The sequence below is a fragment of the Leuciscus leuciscus genome (assembly GCF_965113295.1).
Source record: "Leuciscus leuciscus genome assembly, chromosome: 12".
In the NCBI taxonomy this organism is placed as follows: Eukaryota; Metazoa; Chordata; class Actinopteri; order Cypriniformes; family Leuciscidae; genus Leuciscus; species Leuciscus leuciscus.
The window spans coordinates 35,413,118-35,433,044 of NC_138736.1; the positions used below are offsets into that span (position 1 = coordinate 35,413,118).

General features: G+C 34.3%; 2 protein-coding genes across 2 annotated transcripts in view; one reads left to right on the top strand and one right to left on the bottom strand.

Moving 5' to 3' along the window:
* Window positions 1-922: 922 nt before the first annotated feature.
* On the top strand, window positions 923-5,748 carry LOC309510743 (four and a half LIM domains protein 3-like; the record flags this gene model as incomplete). Its single annotated transcript, XM_082185610.1, has 4 exons — window positions 923-929; window positions 1,801-1,985; window positions 2,630-2,807; window positions 4,788-5,748. The coding sequence occupies 4 exons, from the start codon at window positions 923-925 to the stop codon at window positions 4,934-4,936; spliced, it is 519 nt and encodes a 172-aa protein (XP_082041736.1). The 3' UTR covers window positions 4,937-5,748.
* A 551-nt stretch (window positions 5,749-6,299) lies between these two features.
* Window positions 6,300-19,927, bottom strand: part of LOC309510744 (uncharacterized protein) — a 51,484-nt gene continuing 37,856 nt past the window's right edge. The window contains 7 exon segments of the mRNA XM_082185611.1: window positions 6,300-7,981; window positions 8,137-8,172; window positions 8,974-9,112; window positions 9,204-9,437; window positions 9,752-9,847; window positions 9,962-10,533; window positions 10,869-10,952. Coding sequence (XP_082041737.1) covers window positions 7,434-7,981; window positions 8,137-8,172; window positions 8,974-9,112; window positions 9,204-9,437; window positions 9,752-9,847; window positions 9,962-10,533; window positions 10,869-10,952 — 1,709 coding nt within the window. The 3' untranslated portion in view covers window positions 6,300-7,433.

Below are 19,927 nucleotides of genomic sequence, written 5' to 3' on the forward strand. Positions count from 1 at the left end.
TTTGAACTGTTACAGTGCTAAAACTTTAACTCTGTGTTACTCAGCTTTTTTGTAATTTAATCTGAAAGAAATGTGAATGAAACACTATGATGTTTTGACCAAACCATTTGAATTATTACAGTGGGGGAAATTTTTTATTTATTAATTTATTATTATTTGAAAGAGATTGTGAATAAAACTACTGTATATTGTAATGGCCAAACTACTTATTAAAAGAAAATAATTGACATCGTTTCTGCTTCTGGGATTTTAAAATTGCTCATTATTAAAAATTGTTTTTATTTGATAAACTTGTTAGTTTTATGAAAACACAAAAAATAATAAACACTGGCTCTCAAATTTAACTTAATGGATATATACAGGGATGACAAACAACTAAATTAATCAAAATGTGCTTTATTACTACATTTGTTTACAAGTAACTTTATTCAAGTTAAAAAAATTATAAAATCAATAGGATTTACGTAATATACTGTAGAATTTAGCTCTTTTTTTTTTTTTGGTCACTGGCGACCACCCCGTTTGGAGGCAGTGCCCCAGCATGGCCCCCCCACTGAAAATGCTCTAGACACGCCCCTGCTTTTCTGCATAAAGAACATCAAGATCTTCCTTCAATAAATACAACTTCTCCTTGTCCTGTTCACTGGGAGATGTAAGACATACAATATTATTAATTTCCTTTATGATCGCAGAGCTTCTCGACTCCTTTGCCTTAGAAAGTTGTTTACCAAACTGTATAGAGAAGTTTCGGCACTCATATTTAAAAAGTTCCCACTTTGCAATAGCAGAGTCTGAATTAACTTTACATTTTTCGATAATGTTCTTAATGCCCGAACAATATGAAGGAAGTTGCAAAAACAAAGTATTCTGGTCGTCTCTGGAAACTGTCACGAACCTCAGATATTTCAAGATCGATATAGGCATGATCAGTTAGAGGGGCAGGAGAAATAGTACAGGAGCTATTAAAAGAACCTGTCCGATATAAGCCAAAGGTCTATTCTAGATTTTTGTGACATGCTTTAAACTATGTTAATGACGAGATACTGTTTCCATGGACGTGTCTGTAAGCATCCAACAAAGAAAGGCTGCTACAAAAATCATTTATATCTAAAATAAGGTGATTAACATTAAGTCTTGGGGGAATCTGTAAATGCAGATCAGGGGCTTCGTTAAAATCCTCTCCCACAGTAAAACCTGCTAAAGGAAATTACAAATTTAAAGCAAGTAATTTTGTAGATAAAGTTTGGAAAAGAATATGGTTTAAGTTAGAGCTGTTAAAGCCATATAGAGTTTTATACAATTCAGATTCTTTCAAATCAGCTTTACAGTGATTGATTTAACATCTGTGAGAAACAGCCGATCTAGTGTACACAGAGACGGTGAGATCTCTCACATCTTCACTGGAAGATCTCGAGTGTTTTAGACAAACACGAGGAGGTTAAGCAGAAGCTTCTGTTCTGTGTTTAGGATTCATAGCCGTCTGATCTTCGAGAGCTTGGATTAGTGGACGATAGTAAAGCATGTTTTCATTGTGTAGACACAATTCCTTTCATGGTAGTGGAAATGACACAGAGAACAGCAATATCTGTTTTACTTCAACATGCTTTTGGTCATAGAACTTCCTGCACAACCAGCTGTGTCACCTCGATTCACCTTTTGTTCAGCTGTGCCGTGACCTTTGATCCAAAATGTGATGATGTAACTGTGATTGAACTATAGTTGCATTGTCTTTACATGAAGTTAAAATGGTTTTGTCACGTTGCTTTGCTCAATGAAGTGTTGTACAGTTAGTTTGAACAGATGTGGATCTCTCAGGCTCTAAGCGGCTGGAGTACGGAGGCTGCTCGTGGCACGAGGAATGTTTTGTTTGTTTCGGCTGTGAGAAGCCCATCGGCGGACAGTCGTTCATCCCAGATAAGGACGAGTTTTACTGTGTGTCCTGTTACGAGGGACGATTCGCCCCACGCTGCGCCCACTGCAAACAGGTGAGAGGAAAACTAGCACTCTTAAAAATAAAGGATGATGATTCCATGAAGAACCTTTAACATCCATGAAACCTTTCCATTGGACAAAAGGTTCTTTAAAGTGGAAAAAGCCTATTAAAATATTCTTCACATAAAGAAAAAAATTACTTTTAAGGCAAAAATACTGTTTTTTCATGCACTGGTCAATTTTGAGATTTTAGCCTTTTTGTCTTTTCATAACATGTTGTTTCAGACTAGTGGAAAGAAAACATCCAAAATACACTTTTAATTGTACTTTATTTACATCTTTAGTTTATGCAAATGAGTGCAAAGTTAATTAGAAAATGCCTAAATAACATAATATTTCCAAAAACTTACAAAAATGTTTGGAATTCTTACTGTATTCAATGAACACAAGAAGTATGGTGATATTTATTATTGTTAAAATTTTACCCTATTTATGTGTCTTGCCTTCAAAATTGTTCACTGAAATGTTTTTTGGCAAAGGTTCTTTTTTCACTGTGAAAACCCCCTTTGGAAACTTTATTTTTAACACATATCTTAAGATTAATCTAAATACTGAGTATTTTTTGCTTTTATTTCATTGCTAACCTCGTTAAGTTGTACGCAGTGAATGACAGTGTGTTTGGTCTCGTCTCTTCCAGATCTTGGTTCAGGGTGGCGTTACGTACAGAGACGAGCCCTGGCATAAAGAATGTTTCTTGTGTTCGGGTTGTAAAGTCCAGCTGGCCGGACAGCCTTTCACAACGCAGGGTGAAGATCCGTTCTGTGTGAAGTGCTTCAGTAACCTGTACGCCCAAACATGTGACAAACCCATCACAGGTCAGTGTGTGTTAATGTGTCCTTATAACAAGAGCGCTCTTCATTAGCAGTTCCTTCAGCTGAGAACAGAAACACTGGCAGAAACAAGAGACAGTTGTCACATAAACAGGGTCGTGTGTTTGGAGGCTGTTGAGTGTGTTTGAATAAAGTTCTGCTTGTTCATCGGGACTCAAGAGTCTCTCATCCACCGGGTCATGACCTATGAGAATATAATATCTAACTCAAATATCAATATCAAATATCTCACTGTTTATATGTTTTAACTAGCCCGATCTCACGGGAAAACGTACAAATTCTACAAAGTGGCTTATTCGTACGAATTCATACGACCTGACTCGTACGAATTAGTACGATTTTTGCAAAATCGTACATATTTGACGAATTGGCCAATTCGTATGAATTCATACGAATGACCTACCCCTGACCCCGCCCCTAAACCTACCCATCACGTGGGTTTAGACAAATCGTACAAATTCGTACGAGTGAGGTCGTACGAATTAGTACGAATTAGCCAACGTTTTATCATTCGTACGAATTCGTACGAATTGGTCGTGAGATAGCGTTGGTTTTAACCCTAAAGCCTAGTGTATCATATGATACACACATTTCTAAAACATTATCAAAACTTTGCTGAAAACTTGTACACAATCTTCTACATGCCATCTATTGAGTGATAGTTTATACATTTTAGCAAGTAAAAGGCCTTATAGTGTACATTTAACTAAAACGTCCCCCTTCAGGTCGTGGTTCACGTGTCTTTTTGCTCTGAAATCTTGATTTTTTTAAGTAAATGTAAGAATAACGTTTATATTGTTATTAATATTTCAAGATAAACTGGACTGAAGCAACTTTTATTTGTTACATTTATTTGTTCATCTCTCAGTCATCATTGTATTGCGTTATACGTTTTGCCTCCCACAATAAAAACTACAGAGATTTGATTATAAAACTAAGCATTTAAATATCATCTAACTAAGACATTATTGGGAGATATTGAGTGAAAACAGATTTTTACATGCATTTCATGAAGTCCGCTGTACTGTTATATAGATCTCAATGATTTACATTACAAACAATTAGAATTTCATCAATTTATGGGGCATATAAATATCTGCAATAACAAATTGCATGTTTTACTCAGTTTGGACCTTTCAATAAAATTGAGGTGTTTTTTTTCCTCCAGTTATGAGCTTCATTTTCTCACTAATCATACTATTAGCCATAAAATTGTTGAATATGACATTCAACAAAAAAAAGCACATATCCAAAAAAATAATTATTATTTAAAAATATATATAAAAATCATCCATTTAAAAAATGTATAGTGTATATATATAATATCTAGATTTATTTTGATTTTCTCATCCTCATCTCGGTGCAAACCCAAATGACTTCTTCTATGGAAAACAAAAGAAGATATTACGCAGAAAGTCCATGCTGCTCTTTTTCATTTAATGAAAGTGAATGGAGACTGGGGCTGTCAATCTCTAAAAGTGACACATAAAAAAATTACAAAAGTAGTCAAGCAACACATGACTTAAACATACAACATACAAGTTGTATAAACCATGTTGTTGTTTTTTGTCATTTAAAAAAAGCTCAACAGCCCCAGTCTCCATTCACTTTCACTATGTGTAAGAACTTCTTTTGTTACACAGAAGTAAGCAATATCAGTTTAGAACAACATTGAGTAAACACTGTAAAAAAAATCCATAAAAAACAGAAAAGTTCTGTTTACAGTTAAGTTTACAGACTTTTCTATTAACCATACATCACAACACAATGCAATGCATAATTCAAAATATGGAAAATTCCTTCATTAACACATTGTTCCATATTTTTACAGACTTTTCTTAGAGTGCATCCTTATCAATGTTTATTAACAATTTAAACGATGTTCATTTGAAATGATGATAATGTTGTTTTAGAGATTTTAGAAACGGCTGCTCAAAATGAAACTCCTCTCCATGTATTTGTCAGGTTTTGGAGAAGGGAAGTACGTGTCGTTTGAGGATCGTCAGTGGCATCAGTCGTGTTTTAAGTGTTCTGAGTGTTCGGTGTCTCTGGTCGGCGCTGGATTCTTCCCCGACGGGACAAAGATTCTCTGCAAAAACTGCAATGCCAAATAATTCAAAACTGCTTCTGTAGATGTGCTGAAGAACAGAGCGCTGTGTGATAGAAACACATTTATGAAACGTTTAACATCATTTATACATGTAAAGTTTAGGTTACATTCTCCTAAATCTGTATGTTAAAAATATCTAAACTAGAATGACACATTTGATTGGGTAAATGCACTTTCTGGTTTAAATGATAAACTCAAATAATTTGAACTCAACATGTGTTTCATGTCAAAGTGACTTCGTTAAATTTGATTGTTCTCATCATTGCTGTACTTTTGCATAGTTTTGATTTTAAGTTTGAGTAATTTTCCATGTGTTTGCATTAACATCAGGCCTTTAAATTCCCTCCAACATCAACATTCCTCAATGAAACTTACATCTGAACAAAACACACACTGAGTGTTAATATGTGAGGTGTGTGTTCAGCGAGACAGGATTGAATCATGTAATGATGCATTAGAATCTGGACAGAAAATGTTGTTTGTATTAAACAGTGAATTTTACAGTGCACTATTTTAATGCACATGCATTGGTGTTTTATCCATTCATCTGTAAAAATTCTCATATTCACGTATTAATAATGATTTAACAGGTGGCTTCCTATTTGTGTTGCTTTCGAAAGAATACTTTTAACTTTGTTTTTAAATGTTTGATGTATTTTTTCATATGAATGGCTTCAGTAAAACTGCTCCTGTGTCGTTTCCTTTCATAAAATGTTTCTTGCATATATAAAACAACAACTTTCAAATATCATTTGAGGTTTGGTCAAATTATGTTTTCACTTTAAAAACAAATAAAAGATAAGATATCTGATAAGATATTATGTCTTGTTTTCTGGGGATATAAATCTAAATTAAGTGTTTTGTTGTTTATAAAAAAGCAACATTATCTACCAGTGGAGTAAGAAAAATAATTTTAATTTAGACAGAAACAAGATTATTTTTCATACCCCATTGGCAGATAATTTTGCTTGTTTTAAGCAAAAAACTCACTTAATTTTCATTTATATCCCCAGAAAACAAGACATAATATCATATGGCATTTTACTACTTGAGTAAACGCATCTTGATTTTTAGATATTTGGACTGGAAACAAGACAGAAATACTAAGTAAGAAAAACATCTTTTTTTTTTTTTTTTTTGCAGTGCAGAACTGAAAGATGACTATGTACTTTGGTAAAATGACTGATGGCAGAATTACAGGTTTCTCACTGCAGGATGTTGAAGCACAAAGATCAGGAAGTTCAGGAACTTTAGTGTGGATTTGCTGAATCCGACAGGCCAATACTTGAAGAACGACACAATCACTGATCAGACTTTCCACACACATCCAGAGGAAAAGATGGACTGATGGAGAGTTCCTTACAAGGTCTGTGATATTGAGGTTTAATGCTGATAATGCAGCTTGGTTTGACATTTTTCATTAATGATGAACATATACATTTTAAGTACAAATAGACTTACTTTACATAAAAAGGTCCAGAAACAAAAATAGTCAGAAATAATCTTTCCAAACCCCTTTATAAACATAATCTGTATCCATTGGTTTAAGCAATTCTCATGACTCTTCCATTAGATGCAGTCGACTCTGTTTATGGAAATATGAAAATTGTGTCTTTGTCCCAGGAGAGACTCCGGGTCCCATTAAAGCCGTTCTCTGGGGTCTTTGGTTTCATCTTGTGTCCTAAACCTCAGTGGACAGAACATTTGTCCTGCCGTCTCTGTTAAAACCATCAGAACTAAACAATCACTCGATCCATCATGTGTTAAACACTGCAACACACACTCAATACACAAACACATCCATTAATGTGTGGTGTAGGCATCATTATTAATCATAATCAGGACTAAAGATCAAAAATTATTTACCAGACATAGCACTCACAAAGAACAAATTACTAAACACTAAACAAATAAAATAAAATAAAATAAAATAAAATAAAATAAAATAAAATAAAATAAAATAAAATAAATTTAAATAACATGATAATTCCAGGTTTTCCATGAATGTATGAACCTTGTTATATTATCTGTATTTTCTGATTTGAAACTATATAGCGCCACCTAGTGAACATTATCTACAGTAATGCTGTAGCACAGGGGCCTCCGGTTATCTTAATAACTTAGCTTAACTTAGTGTAGTGTATGAATATGGTAATCATACAGTTCTGATATATATTGAGGTATTACCATGATTTACCACAGTATTATCACAGCTTTTATCACAGCAATTAGACAGCTTTGATAATTTATTAATGTTATCATAATATGGTTGATTTTGATATTTAAAAAAAAAAAATAGAGACACTTTCACTTACGGCATGAATAATGATGAAAATGTTTAAATAAAATTGTTAAACAAGCATTATATTTTTAATTTGCAATTATAGCTAGAAATTATATTTTAACAATGAAAAATAAATGATGAAAAAAATAGCAAAATATGTTTAGAATTTTAATTATATAAATAATTGTCATTGTCTATTTCATATTAGGGTGTAAATTCATGTATTGTGTTTGACAGGTGTGATGATCAGTGGAGTTGAGTTTTTACCTCCATCATTAAGGCCTGGGCAAAAATATGGATAGAGTTTCCCAGTGAAAGACTGATCAGTGAAAGAGTAGAGATGAGAGCTGGACTCCACATCATAAAAGGAGACCAGACCCTCCTCATAATCCACAAACACACCGACCCGCTGCGGCTTCACTCTCACACGCAGAGAGACAGGAGAATCAGCACAGGCTTTATATTCATTCTCATTCCTCAGCCACACAGTCCAGCATCCATTACTGGGACTCAGTGTGATCTCTCCCTTCCTGTTAATGGATTCTCTGGCCACTCCTAAATCCCATTCAGTTTTTCCCTTCACCTGCACCTCAAAATAAAATCTCCCTGAGGAGAATCCCTCCTTTCCTAGAACAAGTATACATGTATCAAATCTCTCTGGTTTGTCTGGGAGTTTCTGTCTAATGTCTCCATGTCTCACTTGTTTTCCATCATCAGACAGGATGAGTTTAGGATGAGCTGTATCAGGATCCAGAGTCACATCCACTGAGAAAACAGAGAATATGAATCACAAATTCACATTACAGACATTTAGTGATGATGTTTGTAATATGTAATCAGTGTTTAATCATACTGTCGGTCAGTGATGAAGCTGTGAGTATCTGAATGTAATCTAGTGTAGGGCAGACAGCACACTGTACCTGCATACTGCTGTATCCTCTTCAGTTCTGTAGAGACACATGACAATAAAACACCATCAGATCTTTGACATGTTTATGTGTGGAATTATAGACAAGATTTAAGGTTATATTTAAAGAATTGTGAACAACATCATGTTTTATCTGGTCAATGTTTCTCTGCTGATATTTAGAGAATCCCTGAACTCCTATTGTGTTTGAGCTCGAAATATTCCTCCTTTTTAGAAGATCTTTGGGAATGTTTTGTAAAAAAAAAAAAATATGAAATTTGTATTTGAGATATTTTTATGCAGTTTTGGAGTGTATTAGTGTTGTGGTTATTCAGCAAAGACATCACTATAAAAATAATCTTTAAGAAAATGAAAGCCCAGCACTGCAAAGCTGTTTGAACTACAGGTCAGAAATATTCCTATAAAAAAGAACAAATTTGCATCTTAAATTCATGATGTCTATCGTTTTGATTTTCTTCTGCTAAACTGATTTTATCTGACACATAATCACAACATTTAGATGAAACAGCTGAAAATATCAACAGAAAATGGCAGAAAATGAATGTTTCTTTCTGTTGTTTCTCATCTAAAAGTGTTCACAGATTTACTAAAGCCTCAAGGTTCTGGTTACAGTGATGAAGCTTCTAGTACAAGATGAATTTACTGCATGTTTTCTGAAATTAGAGATGAATATGACCTGCTCTCTTCAAGAAGAACTGTGATGATAATGAGACACAAACACATGATCACACACTTCTCTTATTTCAGCTTTAACAGACTCATTCTTCATTACTGATATTAAAAGATGATAAATATATGTATCTGTACAGTGTATTTGATATTGCTGTACCAGTTAGCGTGAGTTTCTCCTGTAGAGAGTCCTGCAGTTTAGTCAGAGCTCTCCTCAGAGTCTCCAGACTCTCATCAGTCTTCACACTGATCTCAGACCAGTTCCTGGTGTTTCTAGAGCTGCACAGGGATGAGTAAATCTACAGCAGGAGAGAGGAGAAATCCTTCAGCATGGGGAGTGTTATGGTGTCATATACTGCATTATCATTGATCAGAGAGATGTTGACTGACCTGTAGGAGGTGGAGGTGATCTTCAGTGTGTGAGAGCTGCTCCAGCTCAGTGTTTCTCATCTTTAGCTCAGTGATCTCCTGCTCCAGCTCTTCAATGAGCTCTTCCTCCTGTTTCTCTGCTGCTTTCTGCTGCTCCTCCATCATCTCCAGCAGTTCAGTCTGACATCTCTCAATGGAGCGGATGAGATCAGTGAAGAGCTCCACATGGGCTGCTTTCTCCTTCTCTGTGTTTCTCTGATCAACCAGGACAATCAACACATTATTAGTGGTGTTTGTTAAGAGAAGAATCAGTGTTATTATTTATCGTACTTCAGTGTTTTTAGGCGGTTTTCAAAATCCCTCATTCTGCACCGTTTGCACTGAATGATTCCTCAAATCATGTGTCTTGTTGAGGAGAGATGTGTTATTACTTTACTAAGTGATCAGGAAATCACAGACGTGTCGATATTCAGACCAACAGTGTGACTGAGAGTGAAATTGCTTTTACACAACAATTCAATAAACAACAATATATTAAAATTAATTGAATTAAATCATTTTAAACACACTTTTCTGACTTCTGCTGAGTGTTTGACGTCTTGAATCTTCTTGATTCTGTCCTGGATCTTCTGCTGTGTGTCTTTCTGTGTCTTCATCAGTTGAGTCTATAGACAGAGAACAACACACAATATGTTTTCATAATTGATTAATTTATATTAAAGAACATGTGATTCCTCATGATAAGAGCCATTTAAAATCCGTTTGTCAGTAACTTCTACCTTCTTCTCTTCACTCTCCTCTTCTAAAGAAACAGTGCTGTGGTTCTTGTGGTCTGTCACGTCACACATCGGACACACACATGTCTGATCATCTCTACAGAACAGCTCCAGAGGTCTCTCGTGTTTCTGACATATATAGTCCTCCAGATTACTCACAGGATTGATCAGTTTGTGTTTCTTTAAACCTGCCACTCTCAAATGAGGCTCCAGGTGAGTTTCACAGTAAGAGCTCTGACACACCAGACACGACTTCAGGGCTTTCAGCTTTCTTTCCCCACAGACGTCACACAGAACTTCAGCTTTTTTCAGAACTTCAGCTTTTTTATCAGGACTTTTCTTTTTACAGTGATCTACGAGCTCTCGGAGTGTGGTGTTAATCTTGAGATCAGGTCTGTGCTTGAATGTTTCTTTACAATATGGACAGTTGCAGGTCTGGCTGTTGTCCCAGCTCTTATTCAGACAGGTCTTGCAGAAGTTGTGTCCACATGGAGTGCTGACTGGATCAGTGAACACGTCCAGACATATAGAGCACTGAAGCTCCTCAGTCAGTGGACCGCTGGAGGAAGACATCCCTGGAGAGAGAAATGAAGAAGATAAATCACCAACACTTCTCAAATATATTAGAGATCATGTTCAGTCAGCTGATCATTACTGCAAAATGAACCAAGACAAGCTGATCAGAACCCTAATGTAAAGCTCATGAACACTTACTGTACCAAATAAAATACACAAAAGAGCAATATTGATTTGAAACATTGATTTGAATAATTATAATAATAATGATAATGATTTTGCTGTACACTCCTGAACTGTTCATATTAAATATTATATGAGAAGAGTGAAAGTTATTCATGCACTAATTCATTCTTGTTTTCTATTTTCTATTTACTTATTTTTATTTACTTACATGGAGGTGTATACTCAATACTCTGTCTCCTGGTTTTTCTTGCTTTTGTTGATGTTGGTGAAGATTCTGCCATTGTTCTTCCCTCTTCGTTTTCAAGAAAATAAATGTTTTTGTATAATCAATGGACAGATAAGAAACATCTAAGCCTAGATTTGCTCCTTATGAGTGTGTATTTAGTCACTGAGGTTTAAATGATATCTTTCCTCGAGTCCGATTTAGTTTTACTTATTCATCATAATATTATTTCAAGTCAAATCATTTCAAACAGCTCTTCAGTTTTATTAACATCTGTAAGAGAGTGACATTCAAGTTATTTAAATAAAAAAAAATGTCAGACTTAAAACAATATTTGATTATGACAATTTAATCAATATTTATATTAAATTGGTTTAAATTAATGTAAGAATTGATAGTGAGGGAAACACAATCATTCATTTGAAATTCAGTAAGAAGCTCAACAATCTGAACTTTGACCTGCTGTTTAGATTAACAAAAGTACAAAGTACAAGTGATATATTTTCCAAGAAATAAAGAAATATATATATTTTATCTCTCCAGAAAATACATTATGTCAAGTGTAGTTTTAATCTTGTTTATTATAAAAGTGATTTTCATCTTCAGTTTAGCAGGTTTGTGTTCAGTGAATCTGCAGGTCATTTACTTCCTGTTTCTTTAGTCTTTCTGTCGTGTGACAAAATGACAGAAACACCAAACTTTGCTTTACAACCAATCAAATGACACACTTTTAATACAATTCTGACACCATTTCAGTGCAGTAAACAACTAAAATAGTTGAGTATTATATATGCTTAAACCTGGTTCTGTTCAACTTATTCCAGTTTGATATAAAGCTACTAAACCAGTTCACTTCCATTAGAAACCTGTTCAGCACAATCTCTCTTATATTTCTATCTCTTACCTGTGAGGATCAGATGTGTCCACAAGACTCTTTGAACGGATCAATAAATATTCTGTTGTTTAAAGAGGTTGATCGTTTCAGGAGTCCATATTGTTGTTGATCAAGGTTCACTTTCTCTGAATCTCTCTCTGAACTACAGTGATGTCAGAGCTCCTCCTGTATTCACACATTTACATGTGTTGTCTAACGGTATCCATTGATGGGTAAATGTTTTTGTTAGGTACTGTCTATGCCTCAAATATAAAAAATATAATGTTGATTTGTTCTCTGATATTGAAAATGAGATTAACAAAGTAAGAAAAAGATTTCATGATCTTGAAATGATTCTAGGTGGGGATCATCCAATAAGATCATCTACAGGTGATTCAGAGCTATCTATATTTTGTGAAAATGTAGGTGTAATTGATATATGGAGATATAAACACCCACATTTGAAAGAGTTCACATGGAGTAATAGGGATAAATCTAAACAGTCAAGAATCGATCTTTGGTTCATTTCTAATTCATTAGAACAAAATACAAACAGAGTATCAATTGAACCATCGATATTGTCTGATCACAAAATGATTTATCTTCTCATTAAAAGGAATAACGAAACTTCATATAAAGGCTCTAAGACTTATTGGAAACTTAATAATAGATTATTGGAAAATAATAGTTTTCAACAAGAAATTAAGAAGATAATACAAACATATTGGAATCAAGCTAAGCGAACAAATTTATACTGTAAAAATTGGGAGTTTATGAAGTTTCAGATTAGATTTAGTGCAATTGATAAAGGCAAAGAAGTTGCAAAGTCTAATAAGTCAAAGGAAGAGGAAATTATCAGAGCTATTTGTAACATCACTAATAATAATACTGATGAGAATTCTAATTTGTTAATGAATCTGCAGGCTGAGTTAGATACATTATATATAATCAAGGCAAAAGGAACATTTGTTGGATCATGAAGACGTTGGTTAGAGGAAGGGGAAACTAATTCCAGATACTTTTATAATTTGGAGAAAAGGAATGGAGAGTATACATCTATTAGAAAGCTTAATATTAATGGCCATGAAACACAGGACTCTATTATTATTTCAAAATACGTCTCAAATGTTTATGGTAAACTATATTCCAGCAGTGCATGTTCTGTAGACACAATAGATGATTCTTTAAAGCCCCTAAAACATAATATAGATCGTATCGATGGAGAATTTAAAGCTCTTTGTGATAAGGAAGTATCCATTTTAGAGATAAGAACAGCTATAAAAAGCTTAAATTAAACCAGTCCCCCGGTAATGATGGCTAGACGATCTAGCTGGAGTTCTGTTAATGGTCTTTAAAGAATCTATTGATCAGGGGTTTTGCCCTCCATGACACAAGGTCTAATATCCTCAATTCCAAAGCCTGATAAAGATCTATTATCACTTGATAATTGGCGATCTATTACCTTAATTAATAATGACAGTAAAATTATTGCTTCCATATTCGCTGAAAGGTTAAAGTTAGGATTATAATTTATTATTGATGAGGCGCAGTCAGGTTTTATTAAAGGAAGACATATTTGTAACAATATTAGACTTGTATTAGATCTTAGATTATACTGAAATTATCAATGAAAATAGTTTTATTCTGTTTTTCGATTTTTACAAGGCCTTCAATACAATTGAACATGACTTTATTTTTAAAACTCTTAAATTTTTCAGTTTTGGGGACAAACTTCAAAAAGTAATCAGAACCCTATATAATAAGATTAATAGCTCTGTAAAATTGGCATATGGAACTTCTCATAGATTAAAAGAATTCGACAGGGCTGCCCTATTAGTCCATTTTTTTTTTTTTTTTTTTTTTTTTTTACACAAATTATGGCCATTCGTATTAAGAAAGACATTTTTCGTGGTATCAAAATAGAAGATACAGAAATTAAATGCACACAATGACGCTACTCTTTTCTTAAGAGACTATATTGAAGTTGAAAAAGTGTCTGCAGTTATTTTCATCTTCCCCTAAATATTAATAAATGTGAGCTTATGGCTCTAGGTTCCTGTGACTTTACCGCAGTATGCAATATTCCCGTGATAGAAGTTGTCAAATATTTGGGTATTAAGTTTTAAAAATTAGGAAGTCGGGAATGAGTTAAACTTCACTCCCATCATTCAATCATTTGAAAAGAAACTGAATTCTTGGCTGATGAGAGATCTCTCTTTCACTGGTCGTGTGTTATTGGTTAAAGCTGAGGGTTTATCCAGGTTGGTTTATAATGCTCAAGTGTGCATAATGTGCATTCTCTACAAACAACAGTAAAAAATTTACTTCTTGTATTAAGTTGCACGGCAAGGATTTCACAAGTTCTGGATGTAATAATACTTTTCTGCGTTCCCTTCTTCAGTCTAAATGTACTTGTTGTTACTCTTTATTTAAAAAACGTATTGATTGGAGTAAAGTTTGGATGACACCTCATAAGTATTGCATCACAAACAAAGTGAAAGAGGTTTCATATAAAAATGTTCATTGAGTTTACCCAGTTAAGTCACTTGTGGTGCAGCGTTTTAAAGTGAACATGAAGATATTTCTGCTTTTTGTTAAGTTTTCCCTGAGACCATCTATTTTGGGAGTGTCCCAGACCCAAATGTTTTGGAAAGAACTCAGTAACTTACAAAGAAAAGTTATGACTCTTTTGAACTTTGAAGCCTTATTTTTTTTTTTTTTTTTTTTTTATTATTCTTCTTTACCTCTGACATGTAGTATGGTTATATGTGGTCTTGTATGGAAAGTTTTGTTCTCATTAAAATGAAAAATAAATAAATAAACATTTCATGTGTTGCACATTTATATTTTAAAATGAAGAAGCAGTATTTTTCTGAAGTCTCCAGTAGAGGCCGCCATTCTCTCACTATCCGCCTTCTTCTTACAGGCCCCATGATGCTTGAGACCAACACACGATTTGGTACCGCATGAATTAATAATATTACATGTTTTGTCTCTTTGAAATGCACATTTGACAGTAGCAGTTGGGATACAGATGTAAATTTATTTTCATTAACAGTAGCTAACATCTGTAAAAAATAAAATAAAATAAATAACAACCTAATTTTCAAAGGGCAAAGTTTAAATAGGCGTTTCTTTCTGAGTTAGAAGTTAGAACTCTTAATATACTCTTATTAAAATTAACCATTGGTCTTCCTAGTTATCATACATTTAGATCATGAGAACCACAGGTAAAACACACATGGCACACATATGGTTTCTGATGAATAGCTTTATTGTGTTCAGTCAGATTTAGTAAATACAAATGCCACAAAAAAATTTGCTAGCTTATAGGCTAACAAAAATGCCTGTATTTCATTACTCATTTAAAACATTTTTTTTTTTTTTTTTTTACTTGGCCTATTTCTCAATAAAAATGTGTAAACATATTTAAAACAAGATCAGATTGAATTGAGAAGCACTATTTTTAAATTGGTTTTAAATTGTTTTATCTTACTCATCTAGTTTTTTCACAATTATTTTTTTAGATATTAAAAAAAAAGGAAAAAAAAGAGAGAGGACGAGAGAAACGAGAGTTCCTGCTCCCATTGCATTGTGTTTCTTACATGAAATTAAAAATGGTTTTACTGTGTGCCCTGTTACGAGTTACAGTTTTGCTCATTAATAAGGCTGCATTTTAATTCACCTTAATCGGGTTTATTTGACGGGGTTACATGTCGAACCATTTTCTTTTCACTTCTGGCCTGGGACTGTTCGATTATGAAACTCCATTAACTGCATCTGTAATATGCTGCCAAGCTTCCTTTTTTTTAGGACCTGATACGCCACTATGTACGCTTGAAAATAAAATGTGGCGTTTTGAATGAACTTCTGATAATAAAACTTCAATTTCTGCATCTGAGAAATTTCTCTTTTTCATTCGCTTTTGAGAAGACATGTTGAAATCCTTCGTTTGGTGTCATAATATAATTCATTGACACACACACACACACACACACATTTCACTATCACATCTGATGTTTACGAAGTATTTGTGAATCAGGAGAAGAGTTTTCGGGAAGGTCTCTTTACACGCAAATCACTCACATATTTACTCGTATATTTACGAATGTTTCATGAATGAGACCCACTGTGCGCTCAAACTGTGAGCTCAGCATGAGAGACCACTGTGATATCATTGTGTTAATCTCTCATTCTGCTAGTTTAGTTTAGTGAGTTTTCTGTGATCTAAAATTATTAATATTAATATTATAAATATTACACAAATATTTCTATTTGGTGGATGCATTCTGATTCTGTTGTTGGTTAAGTGACTCCTTTACACTTCTTAACCTCTTTTTTCCCTTAAAGACTTGACATCCTGAAACAGAGAGAACAATATGTCAATGCAATCAGTTTGATTACTGGTGTGATTTCTGAAGCCAGGTGACTCTACACATGAGCTGGTAAGATGGATGGTTCACATGTACCTGGTCATGTGACAGTACTCTGCTAACACAGGGCCACAGTGCATATTAGCATTATAATATCATATGAGCGTATGTGAAATGCAATTAAAGTGACCACCCACCATTTCTCCAGTGTAACAATTCCATGCTGAGTCCAGAACACAACTGTACAGCACAAACGGTTTGCTAACAAATCCTGCAGTGTCCACGTTTTTCCAGAGTTGAGAAACAGGAACTATAATGTTCCCCAGTGACCGACATTTGAACTTCCTCCTCTCAACCGGCTCAACATTTTGAATTCACAATGAGCTCATATAATATTCACACTGTGAGTGTCACTGTATGAGAATGGTCTCATGATCTCACGTGTTGACTGGGATCTGCAGCCCTGAGTTTAGACCGATGCTCGCGGAGAACATCACATGACCAGGGGCAGAGGAGGTAACGCGGGCTGGCCTGGAGGAAAGAGGGCAGAAGTCTAAGCAAGATGTTAGAGTGGAGAAAGAGTATCAGTTTCACTGTTAGTATCTGATGATGATGAGATGATTAGAGGGAGTAAGTGTGTCTGAGACCAGAGAGGTATCATTTGAAAGCTTACGAACTCAGAATTCATCCTGTGAAAATCGTTTTGAAATTGGACGTTGCGTTTTCATAGAAACGGTACTCTAAATTATTTTATCAGGCTCCTCCCCTTTTTGGTGTCTTCATGTTTCATAATTTATGATCAAAACCTTTTCTAATCTTGACAAAACACATATTGTCAGAAAGGTCTGAGTCTCAAGGTTCCATATTTTGTGACAGAAGTGATATTTGGACAGAACTTTATTCATTTGTTATGGCAGAATGCATACAATTAAATTCAATGGAATGTATGTCACCCGGTGGCTATTTTTGGTATTACGCCTAAATACAATCTCATGGGAACTTCATTTTTTGTGATATCAACTTGGTTAGATATATGGCTTTAATTTTATAGTAATTTTATAGCAAAAAATATTTTGTAAAATATATATTTTAAGTACAGTATATTAGATTTACTGTAAATTTAAACTTCCATAACTTTTTCATACTTACATTTTTTGAAGGGCTTTCACTTCAGAAATAATCTGCTGAGTGTTTTCTTTAAAACAAGACCAAACTTGGGTCTATATTCCAAAGCATTCTTGAATTACAACCATTTAAGTTTGAATAGTGCATTTTAATATTCATTCTCAAAAGGGGGGTGACAGTTAAGGGGTTAATTACAGCGAATTATAATCAATTATGAATATACACATAGGCTGGATCAATTTTCAGAATAACCTTTAACAGAACACTTTTATCATGGATGGATGCATTTTGATGGACTTCAAAAAAATATACGGCCACTCACTGCCATTATCAAGCTTGGAGGAGACAGGACATTTATTAATATAACTCTGTTTGTATTCGTCTGAAAGTAGAATGTCAAATACACCTAGGATGACTTGAGGGTGAGTAAATCATGGGTAAACTATCCTTTTAAGTATGCAATGTATTGAATTAAAGCTACAGTAAAAATAATTTTGTTAAAGGGTTACTTCACCCAAAGATTTAAATTCTGTCATGAATTACTCACCCTCACGTCATTCCATACCTGTGAAACTTTAGCTCATCTTCAGAACACAGATGAAGATATTTTTAATAAACTCAGAGCTCCCTCCATAGGCAGCCTAGGCATCTAGCACTTTAAAGCCCCAGAAAGGTAAGAAAGACAAAGTAATCCATGCAAGTCTAATGGTATAATCTTAATTTTATGACGTAATGTGAGTACTTTGTTTGTGCAAATGAACAATATTCCACTACATTTACAAAATAACTGACCAGCAATGCGTGTTCACTAGGACATCACAAAGTATGTGTATTTTGCTTATGCATGAGGGAAAGAGATGTAGATTAGAAGGAGTCAGAGGTGAGACTTTCGTCTCAATAGTGCCAAGGGGGAGTTCAAATGTTAATTTCCAGAGAGGTCCTTTGTCCTCTCAGGGTCTGGTCGCTCTTCAACCAGACTCTCCGGCATCTCCTAATTTCTCAATTCTTACAGATAAATAAATAATTGGATTTTTCATAGCCTACTGAGGCCTGTTTCAGAAAGGAAATTTAAGTGAAAACTCTGAGTATGTTAACCCTGAAATGAGGGAAACTCTGGGTTTCCTGTTTCAGAATGGGAGGTATGTCAAACCTGAGAAAGCAGAGTAAGTCAAGCCCGTTTCTGAAAGAGAGGTAACTTACCAGAGTCAGCATGGTAATCTGTGAACCTAACCTGGTCGGGAGTTTCTTTCGGTCTCCTCCCTTTTTTTTAAAGAGGAAGCGGTGTTTAAACACATTATGCATTTTTTCTGTAAATTTTTTCATTGCTGTTTTTTCTGCTGTTTTTTTCTGTTTTTTTAATAAGATGAAGATGAAGTCTATATAACTCCTTAATTGGCAACTGAAAATACAGTAGTAGATTAGAGTTACATAATGTAGTTCTAAACAAATTCTACAGAATTAAACTGTGGCATTTACTGGAAATCACTGAACTGTGTTCATCTGCGCACCAGAAGTTGATGGACCGTCCTCCTGCTGTTCTTCCACACTCTGGGGGCGAGGGAGAGATAAGAATACCCGTTTATACTTAGATTTAAACTTAGATTCTATAGGCTACTCCACATAAAAATGTGAAAAAAATCTGAATGTGTAGATTGTTTGATGTGTAGACACATAATATTAACATTACCTCTGTAGGCCTCTCTGTGGCAGCAGAAACTCTTTATCCCCATCGTCCTGTGAAGATGAGCATTTGGTTGAGTACACTTTATAACCCTATTTGTCATCATTTCTGGTGTATTGAGTGGCTGCTTACGACTGCCTGGGGTTCTGTTGGGACAGGAGGCTCCAAAAGACAGATATTACCATCAGAATCTGTCGGGACCAACAAAAAACCCAACCCAAAATAAAATAAATGGAAATATAAAAAATAGCCTATAAAAAATAACACAAATGTAAACCTCTTACATTTTATGAAGGCCCTTGGGAGTGACTGGCTCTGAAGTCCCTCCAGGAATTCCCTCAGCCAAAAATACTGCTGCACTGCTAGACACTGGATGCTATTTAGTTATTTAATATGTCAAATGTTTGTAAAGTCAGGTAGCCTACACCCATGATATGCTCAAGCCTTACTTGATTGAATTATGTTTTTATATTTAATTTTCAGCTGCTGTCATGTTCTTCTAATACCTGCAGGATTGCACCTACATGAAAATTAAAATTAGGTTGAACATACTGTTCTTCCAGTTTCACCTCTGATATTATAACAGTTGGGTAAGTTACTCTAAAATAGTTATTAATTACTAACTACAAATGACATCTTCAACAGTGTTATAAGATTAATGTAATAATGACTATCTTTAGAAAGTATTGGTCTTCTTATTACTAATTACTAAATCCCATATCAACCTCAACCACTTGAACAATACAAGGAGAGACAAGAAACTGCACTTTTAATGCTTTCAAATAAACAATATACAATTGCATGAATTATTCTTGAATTGACCAAAGTGTGTAGAGGGAGAAGGTTACATTAAAAATATTCCTTTTAAAAATGTATGTTAAATATACAGAATTGTTCTTTAGTCTAATGCAATTACATCAGATTTTTCTTTAAATTACAGAAGAATTAAGAGTAATCCCTTTAATTAAATTACAGTATTTAGATTGCTTGG